The 12125-nt window shown below is 35.0% G+C and overlaps 1 protein-coding gene across 1 annotated transcript; it reads right to left on the bottom strand.

The window, feature by feature from the left end:
- Nucleotides 1-6394: 6394 nt before the first annotated feature.
- Nucleotides 6395-7312, bottom strand: LOC123236812 (olfactory receptor 1G1-like). Its single transcript, XM_044663251.1, has one exon. It carries the CDS (start codon nt 7310-7312, stop codon nt 6395-6397), a length of 918 nt encoding a protein of 305 aa, XP_044519186.1.
- Nucleotides 7313-12125: the final 4813 nt, after the last annotated feature.

Genomic DNA, 12125 nt, shown 5'->3' with positions numbered 1-12125 from the left:
TGAAATTCCTGATATGATCAATAATAGGTAGTAGGAAAAGTTAGGACAAGAAATTACAATGAAAAAACTATAAAATTCATAAAATATTTTGGAGTGTATCTATGAAGATTCACTCAGGTATCATGTGAATAACTATAAAACCCTCTGTAGAAATAGTCTTATACAATTGGAACAATATAAATTTTTCATAAGTATAACAAGCCAATGGAATAAAAATGACAACACTCAAATTAATTGATTTATTCAGTGTTGTACCATGTGAACTCTCAAAAGAATAATATATATAAAGAAAAACAATAATAAAATTAGTACGGGGAAAATGTTAAGAATCTTGAGCGTGATTATTTTTAAAAGTGCAAAGGAAAGAGTTCTACTGTAAAAGATTTTAAACTGTTCTACAAAGTAGTAATCATTAAAGCAATTTGATATTGGTAACAAAATAAAGGTGAATCAGTGGAATACATTATGTTCAAAATAGACAAAAACACAATTCAATACAATTGAATTCCTATGCCTCTATCCAATAGTAGTCTTATTGCTTGTCATTTCTTTTTAGCTTGAGTAGAAAGAATTTTTACAACACCATGTACCAAACTTCTACTGATTGTGATTCTACTTCTGGATGGAATTTTCTCCAAACATTTTTGTGTCAGAGGACCCAAATCTTTGGATCACAGAATGGCTTCACCTCTACTGTAGGAACGACCATTGCCTATGATAAATAAGGCTCATAGAGTAGATCATATTTATCCATGTTGCTTCTTCCTAACATGTAATATACACTGAATTCATAACTGACTAAGGTTCATTTCAGAATACATAATAGTAAATGCTTAGTCTTCATTAGATCAAAAGGTTTTTCTAAGGGTACACTTATAATTCGGATCTGTAATAAAAATAACTGAAACTTATATTCTTTGCAACTGGTCTTTCACACATGCTTGTGATGTTTTGTGTGTTGCTGCATTTGAAAATGGAGATGTGACTTCTAATTGGAAGAGAAAATGCTCATATTATATTGCTTTCCTACATGAGAGATTGTGTTGGCATTAAAACTTCTTGGAGAGAGAGCCCCATAAGGCATTCTATGGAGAAACATATAGAAAGGCTTTTTGAGCGAGGGACATAAAATAGGGAAAAACCAACTGCTTAATTTGTCCTTGAATTCTTCCTTTCTTCTCAAGAGACCTTTGGGAATTTCCCTGTGTGTGAGGTCAGGATTCCTCTTTTAGTTTGAGTTGAAATATCTCTATGAATCCCAGCTGGAGAATTCTTTCCATCTGTATATTTTCTATTTTATTCTAATAAGCTTATTTTTTGGATCTGATTTTTTTTTGGATAAATACATTTACTATTTGCTACCTGTGATAGTCTTGTGTGCAAGTACTATTTAATGGAAAGGAATCATACCATTGGGTGTAATTTTGGGGCTACTTTAGCTCCTTAAGAGAGACCAAGCAATGATTATACCCTTGGGTCAGCCCTATCTTTTTTTTTTTCAAACATTTATTAATATTCATTTTTAACATGGTTACATGATTCATGCTCCTCCTTTCCCCTTCACCCCCCCCCCGCACTCCCCCCACCCATGGCTGATGCGCATTTCCACTGGTTTTGTCATGTGTCCTTGATCAAGACCTATTTCCAAATTGTTGGTAGTTGCATTGGTGTGGTAGTTTCGAGTCCACACCCTGAATCATGTCCACCCCGACCCATGTGTTCAAGCAGCTGCTTTTCTTATATGTTTCCTCTCCTGCAGTCCTACCTTTGAACAGCCCTATCTTTTTTGGAGGGGACAGATGTATATAATTTTATTCAATTACCTTTGTACATTGGAAAGGGAAAGCATACATACTCAGCCATGGCCATTCTTTTTCTTCCCTCAAGATAGGAATCAGAAATTGCAGTCTCTCTTAGAGAGGGGTGGGGCAGATTACAGAGATTCATGTTGCTTTTGAGTATCATTAGAGAATAACAAGAATAAGAGCAACAGCTAGGATTAACACAATGCCTTAAGATTTGGAAAGTGCTTTTCAAATATTATCTCATTTGACCCTCAGAAAACCCCTATGAAATAGGTGCTATTATCCACATTTTGCAGATAAAAGATCTCAGTCTGAGAGAGTTTAAGTGGCTTGCTTGAGGACACACAACTAATGTTACTTTTCCTGAATCAAAGTCTTGTTTTTTAATCTACTACACCACCTACCTGCCTCTTCTGAACAAACATAGCTTACATGGGCAAACATATTTTAAGTTTGCAAAGTATTTTCCTCACACCAAGCCTGTGTAGAAGGTAATGCAAGAAATACCTTTGTTCTACATATGAGTAATTGGAGATACTTAGAAGTCTAGTAATGTGTACATAACCTTAAAGCTGGTAAGGCGGAATTCAAACTTCGATGTCCTGTCTACAAATTGAACACTCTAATATCTAGGGCATATTACCTTCCCTGTGGGAAGAACATTGGTAAGCTGGAGATTGACCAGAGGAAATCCAGGAAGGTTCCCAGTCTTGAGATAATATAATATAAAGATGCATTGAAGGAATTGAGGATGTTTGGCCAGAGGAAAGGAAGTCTTATGGACACAAGTCAGTGATCTTCAAATATTTGAAGGGCTGACTTGCAGGTGAGGGAAGTGATTTGTTTTTGATGGGCAGGATGAAGAACAATGAGTGGCAGTTATAAAGAAACAAATCTGGTCCTGAAGTAACAAAAATGATTGCCAATGAATGATTCAAGCTATCTTAAAGTAGAATAAGTGAATTCAGAAGGTGGTATGTTCACCCTAACTGGAAGTTTTAAGTAAAAACAAGGTGACCACTTGGATTGTTGGAAAGTGCTTTTCAAATATCATCTCATTTGACCCTCATAATAGATTGAAGTTGCAGAATAGATTCTTGTTCAGTTGTGGATTGGATTAGATGGAATTTGAGGTCCCTTCCAACTCTGAGTCTATGATTCTATGTTTAGGAAGCTTATTGTTAACCTAAAAGTTGATGACATTTATGTCTATTAAATTTATATGATAAATAACTGGATTAAAGTTTGTTTCAAACAGACTTTGTAGCTTCTTAGGTTGGTGTTTTCTCCTTCCATTTTAATACCACCACTCATTTTATCATCATATTTCCAAAGTCCAACCTTCTTTAAAAATTTTTTTTTATTCCAGATTTTACAAAACCAAATAAAACAAGCATTTCTATATACAAAGAAAAAGAAAAATGTACATAAATGAAATCACAAATATTTTATGTTTAGCTTACTTTTCTTCATATAATAAACCCTGTCCACAAGTGTCCCAGTACCCCGTCCCCTAACCCCCACCAGAGAATGTATCATTAGGGAAAATATATGTTCATATAAATTGTCTTTCATGTTTTCACCTTTCAGTTCACTTTCTTTTTTTTTTTTTTTTTGAAACCTTTATCTTCCATCTTAGAATCAATACTCGGTATTGATTCTAAGGCAGAAGAGTGGTAAGGGCTAGGCAATGGGGGTTAAGGTCACACAGCTAGGAAATGTTTGAGGCCAGATTTGAACCTTCTCTCTCTGGGCCTGAATCTAAATCCACTGAGTCACCCAGCTGCTATCCAGTTCACTTTCTTGAAGTAACATTCCTAGTTCAGTCTTTTAGCATTAATTCAGTAGCTCTGTATAATCTTCTCTTGATTCTACTAATTTCACTGTTCATTATCTCATATAATTCTTTTCAAGTTTTTTAAAAAATTGGTCTGTTCATTGCTTTTTATGGCACAGCAATATTCCACCACAGTCATGCACCACAATTTGTTTAGTCATTCCCTAAGTGATGAACATCCCCTCAATTTCCAATTCTTTGCCACTATAAGAAAAAGGAAAGCTACTATAAATATTTTGGAATATATGGGTTCTTTTCTTTTCTTTTCTTTTTTCCCTGATCTCCTTGGGGAACAGACCCATCTGATAAGTTTAATAGTATACACAGATTTTATAACTCTCTGTATGAAATTACAAATTGCTCTCCAAAATGGTTGGATCAGTTCACAGCTCCACCAAAAGTGCATTAGTATTCCTATTTTCCACATCCCCTACATTTGTCAATTTGTCCTTTGGTCATTTTAACCAGTTTGATGGGTGTGAAGCGATATTTCAAAGTCTATTCTTCTTAACCTATAGGCAGAAGAATATGGATGAGTGAAGGCAGGACTAAAGGGAGCAGAGGGTTAGGGAAAGAAAGTCATTTGAAGAGGTCTGTTTAATTAAATGACATCATATGTTAGTCAATATTTATTATGCAAACTGATGTCTTGTATACATATGTGAATTATTTTTTAAATAAATCAAGACATTTTTATATTACTACCACCTGCCTCCCCCCATTGTTCTCTCTAATGATTATTTTTCAAATGTACATAGATTCCTATATGGCTAACAAAATACAAATAAATCTAAAGATATTGCAAAATTCATGATACTTTATTATGTATCTTCTTTATCAACACTAAGAACACAATAGCTATCACATGGAGACCCACAAAAGTTTTGATATTAACAAGGAGACATCATCACAAATCACTATCATTATCATTATTATCATCATCACTATCATGATAGTTAGCATTTATATAGAACATATTTTGTTCTTGGCACTGTGCTAAAGGTGTACAAATATCTCATTTGATCCTTACCACATCCCTGGAAAACAAGTACTATTATTGTTACCAATAATAATTGAGGAAGCTGAGGCAAACAGATTAAATTAATAGAGCGGGCACAAAGATTTAGAGCTAATCAACTATAGCAACCAGGTAGTTGAGAGATGTATCAAAGCAGGCAAGATGTGGCAGACATTGGGCATCAGAGCAGAAGCACAGTTGCAAGATATAAAATAAACTCATATAAATCATCAGTATTACTATATAACACCTACAAATATCTGAAAGAAGAGAAAGTAAAGGATATCTAATTTAAAATAACAATAGACAGGATAGAATATCTGGGATTACATGTGCCAAGACAAAACACAGGAAGTACATGGGTGTAATAATAAAACATTTTATACAAATAAAGACAGATTTAAATAATTGGAAGAGTATTAATTTTTGTGAGTGGGCAGAGCCAATATAATTTAAATGACAATTTACTTAAATGAATCTACTTCTTTGATGCCATTCCAATAAGATAATCAAAAAATAATTTTATTGAGCTAGAAAAATAACAACAAAACTCTTCTGGAAGAACAAAATGTCAAGAATATCAAAGGAATTAATGGAAAAATATAAAGGAAGGAGGTCTAGCAATACCAAATCTTACACTAAATTACAAAGCAGTAATTATTAAAACTATCTGGTACTGGCTAAGAAATAGAAAACTAAATTAGTGGAACAAATATATATAATATACAGTAACAAATGATTATAATAACCTTGTGTCTGGCAAATGTAAAGACTAAAGCTTTGGATATGAGAATTTACTATTTGGCAAAAAGTGTTGGGAAAACTGGAAAACAATCTGGCAGAAATTAGGTATAAACCAGTATTTTAGGTCATTTACCAAGATATGATCAAAATAGATACATGACCTAGACATAAAGGGAGATATTATAAGTAAATTAGAAGAACATGGAGCATATTGCCTATAAGTTTTATGTATAGGAGAAGAATATATGAAAACTAAGAGATAGATCATTGTGAAATGTAAAATAATTTTCATTACGTTAAATTCAATAGATTTTACACAAATTAACCAATTTAGCTAAGATTAGAAGAAAAGAAGAAAATAGGAAAAAATTTCACAGACTGTAGATAAAAGGGTTCAGCATTGGGGTCACTACTGTGTATATACAGTTTCTCAGATAAAGGTCTCATATCTCAAATAGAGAACTAAAAATTTAAGAATGTGAGATGCTAGTGGACAAATGGTTAAAGAATATGAACAGCAGTTTCTGGATCAATAACTGTCATGGTAAAGAACTGGAAATTTGGGGGATGTGCATTCATTGGGAAATGGCCAAACCAGTTGTATATGATCACGATGGAATACTCTTGTACTATTAGAATTGATGAGCAGATTGAATTCAGAAAAACATGAAATAAAGAAGACTGAAATGAGCAGAACCAACAGAATATTGTCTATATCAACAGCACTATAATGATAAATAACTATAGAAGTTTACTTCCAAAGAACTGATAAATAGAAGCCTGGTATATTTTTCATTCGTATGTATATACCTTTGTCAAATAGCAGACTGCTCTGCTGCAATTGTGGAAGGAAAAAGGTAGACAGCTTAGAACTTAGAATGCAACAAAAATTAAAGAAATTGGCATTCTCTTCTCAGTTTGAGGAACTGAGGGGAAGAGAAATATACTTTTAGTAGATAGTTTAGATATTTTAACCTTCAGGAAAGAGATTTAAAAGAGTCTCACCAGGGCTGCTTTCAAGTCCCTGTTCCTCAGACTGTAGATAAAAGGGTTCAGCATTGGGGTCACCACTGTGTACATTACAGATGCAATTAGGTCCCTGTGGGCTGAATGGTTGGAAGAAGGGCTAAAATAGACTCCAAAGAGAGTCCCAAAAAAGAGAAAAACTACAGAAAGATGGGAACTACAGGTGGAAAAGGCTTTTTGCTTTCCTTTAGCAGATGGAATCCTTAGTATGACCAAGAAAATATACACATAAGAGATGATCACACAGAGGAATGGAATTAGGCCAGCAAGAGCACCAATGGTGAGGATCATTAGCTCATTAATAAAAATATCTGAACAGGATAGCTTCAGCAGGGTTTTAAGGTCACAGAAGAAGTGCAGAATTTCATTCTTGGCACAGAAATCTAGCTCATTCATCAATAGTGTGTGTAAAAGGGAATAAAGAACATTAAAAGCCCATGTACCTGAAACAAACAGGAAACAAAGTTGGGGGCTCATTACTAAGGTGTAATGGAGTGGGCAACAGATGGCTACATAACGGTCGTATGCCATTGTGGCTAGGAGAAATTCATCCACCATCCCAAACACGATAAAAAAATATAACTGTGTCAGGCAGTCAGAATAAGAGATGGAGTTATTTTGAGTTTTGATATTCACCAACATCTTGGGGACTGTGGTGGAGATGAAGCTGATGTCAGCAAAAGACAAGTTGGCTAGGAAGAAGTACATTGGGGTATGGAGGTGAGTATTGGAACCAACAGCTACAATGATGAGTAGGTTTCCAATCACTGTAACTAGATACATGAGTAGAAATAGCCAGAAGAATAGTTGCTGGTACTCCCTTCCTTCAAACAGTCCTAGGAGGAGGAACTCAGAGCTACTGGTCTGATTTTTCCAACCCATGAGTCTGTGAAGAGAAAATCAGACTTACTATACAATAGAATCAAATAAATAAATAAATAATTTCTTTAGGAAATTATTCGGAAATGTGATAGGCTATTTCTGCTGAAAGAGCCATAAAAACACCAGTGATGATGGCACTATTTTATTCCATTCTCCATAAAAAGAGGCAAGTAGGTGGCATAATGCATAGAGTGCATGATCTGGAATCAGAAAGACCTTAGTTCATATCTGGTCTCAGATATTTATTAGCTGGGTGACTCAGGGAAGTAATTTACCCTCTTTCAGCTTCACTTTCCTCATCTATGGCACTTACCTGCCAGAGTTTTGAGGAAAAAATGAAATAATATTGGTAGTGTGTCTTGCAAAGCTTAAAGGGAAAATTAATGCTAGCCTTTTTATTATTATCCAAAAAACAGAGTTAAGTACACAGTGAAGACTTTCTCATTTAAATTAGAAGTGACCTTGGGCAGGTTATTTTACTTCCCTGGGCCTCATTTTTTTTCTATATGTAAGTTGAGAAGATCAAGCTACACATTTTTTATAATCTTTTCACTTCCTGATAGTCTCTGGTTCTGAAATCCTATAATTCTATAAACACCGAGAAAATTGTTATATAATGCTAGGTGGTGACCAGACCCAATCATATGAACATATAGAAGACATGGAAAGGCAATGTGGATTTAAAAAAGACCCAATTTACACTCCTGCCACATACACTTAGCAATTGTGATATTGAGAAAATCATTCAAGTTCTCAATTAACACCCACCATAATCCCCAAATTTCGAAGATGGTGAATTTAAAGATTAGCATCAGTGCATCAAGAGAGGGAGTTGCCTCCCTAGGATTCCATATATCAATAAACTTACAGTTGTGTGAAGAGAGAGAGAGGAGCAGAGAAGAAGGGAAGGAGAGAAAGAGAGAGACAGATAGACAGGCAGACAGATAGACAGAGACTGATATAGAGAACACAGAGAGAATTTAGCCAAACTGGATATCTTGTTGTAGTTCCATTTCCTCTCTGAACTTTTGCACTGGTTGTCCTACATGTTTAGAATGCACTTCCTCTTCCCCTCTGTCTCTTAGAATTCCTTGTTTCTTTTAAAACTCTGCTCAAACATGTCCTTCTATATGAAACCATATTTTTGAGGTCTCTAGAAGGAAAGCTCCTTAAAAACAGACTATTTTATTGTTGTTTTGTACACTGTAAGTGCCTGGTGTATATTTGTTAATTACAACTGCACAGGGTGCCCCAATAAAGAGATTCTTCCATTACTCTATTTTCCATGCTTTACTCTGAGCTTAGATTTCCAGCCAAACTAGTACTAGCTGTTTATTGCATTCAGAAGACCATCATCTATTTCCATTCATTTGCAAGAGCTCTTTCCTTCATGTTAAAAATTTACTCCCAGCTCACTTACCTTCCTTTGGAGAAAGAGAGAAAAAGGGAGGGAGAGAGGGAGAAAGGGAGAATGAGACAGAAAGAAACTGGGAGAAAGGAAGGAATGAAAGAAAGGAAAAAGAGAGGAAGAAAGAATGATATAGCCTAAGAGAGGAGGAACAGAGAAAGTTAGGTAAGGAAGGAAGAGGGAATGAGTGAAAGAAATACAAAAGGAGAAAGAAAAGGATGGGAGGCAAGGTGGAGGGAAAGTGGGAGATAGACAGAGAAAGTCAGAGATAGAGACAGAAAGGAAGAGGGAATGAGAAACAGAGGCAGAGACAGAAAGGGAATCACTCTAACTGATTTTGGAATGATGGAAATCAAATTCCTTTACCAATACTCTATGCAAGGTTTTTGATCTGTTTCACATCTTATTTCTTCTTTCTATTCAAGTGGCTTGTAATTTACTCTCATGAAAATAATGCTTCAGTTTCTTTCTTCACCAATCTTCACCCTAGTGCTCATCACATAACATGGTGATTGTGATATTGGGAGACACTCAAGTTTTCAATTAGCTCCCGCCCTACCCCAAAATTTCTAAGATGATCAATTTGAAGATTAGTATCAGTGGAAGGAGGAAGTTGCCTCCCTAGGATTCCAAATATCAATCAACTTACAGATTTGGGGAGAAAGAGAGGAAACCGTGGGTTCTTGGATTTACTCATGTGATATATCTCCTTATCACACAGTTATATACTAATGCCTCTTTTCTTTATTCTGTTTTTTTAAATGAGGCATAACTGCCTCATCTATAGCCAAAACCATCTATAGCCACATCTTAGTCTTATTCCACAAAGGCTTAGTAGTACCTATGAAACAATTTGTTTCCTTTCATTCTAGTTTGTTTTCATAATATTTTATTTTCTCCCAATACAAGTAATATTTTATACATTTATTTTTAAAATTTAAGTTCCAAATTTTCTCTGTTTCCTACCCTCCTTTCATCACTCCTCATCCTTCCTCCCTCCCTGTTACTGTAAGCAATCTGATAAAAATTTTACATATGATATCATGTAAAATATTTTCCCATATTAGTCATTTTGTGGAAAAGGATTCAAACAAAAAAAGATACCTATGAAAAAGAATCCTTTCATTAGTTTAAAAAGGGACAGTAGGGGGCAGCTGGGTAGCTCAGTTGATTGAGAGCCAGGCCTAGAGACGGGAGGTCCTAGGTTCAAATCCGGCCTCAGACACTTCCCAGCTGTGTGACCCTGGGCAAGTCACTTGACCCCCATTGCCTACCCTTACCACTCTTCCGCCTATAAGTCAATACACAGAAGGTAAGGGTTTAAAATTTAAAAAAAAGGGACAGTACACCACTATCAGTGCTAAAGGTGTTGAAAGTACCATGGTTAAACTTGAAAAATATTTAAAAAATAAGTTAATTGTCGTGGAAATTTATGGTTTAATATGTGGTCCTTTTCATTCCTGTATAGCCCAATATTCATGTCATTGATGTTTTTCAAGCTCATAATGATAAAAAGGAAACCGTTAAAAATCTTTGTAGTTTTTCATGAGAATTTGATCCTAACAATTCAGTAATCTGCCTTAGTAGACCTCTAGTAATATATGGATTATTACAAATGAGAAAACATACAAAACACTTTGGAAACTTTAGAGCCATATATAAATGCTAGATACTACTGTTATCATCACCCCAACAACTTCTACTACCACTACCACTACCAGTACTACTACTACTACTACTACTACTACTACTACTACTACTACTACTACTACTACTACTACTACTACTACTACTACTACTACTATAACTATTACTACAACAACAATCAGGGTTGAGGGATCAAAGGAAAGAATATCCCTAACTTATGCACTCCTTGAGACTAACCTTTTGCATTCTAAGTTCCTAAACACTGTGTGAACAGTAAACATGGACAATTAAAAATAAAAGATGGGGAGAATAGGTAGCAAAGGGTAAGAGGAAGGTTGATGAGGGTGGCCAGGAACTTTGCATTCCCTTTTCTGAATAATTCTTTCTACTCTTCATGCAAACTAAGGGTTCCTGGAAGTAAATTATCCTACACAGATAATGGAATTTCTTACTTGACAATTTAAAAAACAAGAGAGACTTCAATTAAAGTCAAATTATTTAAATTAATGATGATATGTATGTAGGTATGTGAATTAGATTTTCCAATCTCTCCCCTATCTGAGAGATGTGCCCCTTATTGACAACAGAATATTAAGAAAGAACAGGAAAAAGAAGAGAGAACATAGATGGAATTGGATGAATGGAATATTCCAAGCCCTTCAAATCTTACCCAGCTGATGTCTGCTAATTTCAGATGTTATCATACAGAGCTCTGACTCTGTTGGCTTGGCTTTTCTCCTGTAGTCAAAAGACACAAACATTGAGGGTGATTAGAAGAAGCATCAAGTCCCTCTTCTACTAGTAACAAAATGATTTCTAAATTTCCTTTATATCCTGTACTGAATTAATGGTAATTATTGTCCTCATAGTCATCTCCACTACCCTATTTGTACTTCACAATGTCAGAAGAAACATTTCAGTGTAGGGATATTGAGATGTAGGAGATCATATTTCTATGTCAAGTTGAAAGGATATCAATGTATTTAAGGCAGTTTCCTCCTAGCCAAATGCATTCATATTGAGTATTTTTGACACCAGCCACTCAATGCCTTTTCTTCCTATTTTATGATTTCCTGCTCTTATGGGTTATTTTTACTCTCTTATTAAAGACTTTTAAGTTCTGTTCCTTTTAAATGAGGCATAATCTTCTATAACACATCCTAGTCGTATTCCACAATACTACTTTGCTCAGTAGTACCTATGAAAAAATTGTTTCCTTTCATTCTAGTTTATTTTTATAATAATATTTTATTTTACTTACTTATTAAAAACTTTTAAGAAATATGACCCCAATTTTCTGTCAGCTTGCTCAGTATATATCCAGTTCATTATTCTTTCATCTTTGTGAAAAAGAGAGATAATTCTATGCAGTCAATTCCAAAGAGAACTGAACTTTCATGTTCTCCCTTGTTAGAAGCTTGGCAAGCAGAAAGAGACCAGGGAAATTTACCAAAGCCCCTCAGTAGCTCATTAAAACCAAAGAGGCCTGAATATTAGTTTGAAAGCTCAATTCCTCATAGCTGCATCATTCACTACAGTAAATTAACTTTACTCTTAAAGGAATGATTGAAATGGCCTGTAGCACCATGGACAGGGCCAGGTGTTTCAAACTCAGTCTTCCAATTTGTGAAGTTAAAAGGTATGATTAGATCATCTCCAAGGTCCTGCCTTGGAATTCTTTCTTCTGAGACCAAGATGGAGTTGGAACAGAGTATTATGAGATAGGGCCCTATAGATAACTTTTTTGAGGGACACTCT

The sequence above is a fragment of the Gracilinanus agilis genome, chromosome 2, assembly GCF_016433145.1.
Source record: "Gracilinanus agilis isolate LMUSP501 chromosome 2, AgileGrace, whole genome shotgun sequence".
Taxonomy (NCBI): domain Eukaryota; kingdom Metazoa; phylum Chordata; class Mammalia; order Didelphimorphia; family Didelphidae; genus Gracilinanus; species Gracilinanus agilis.
This window is presented reverse-complemented; position numbering and strand designations above follow the sequence as displayed.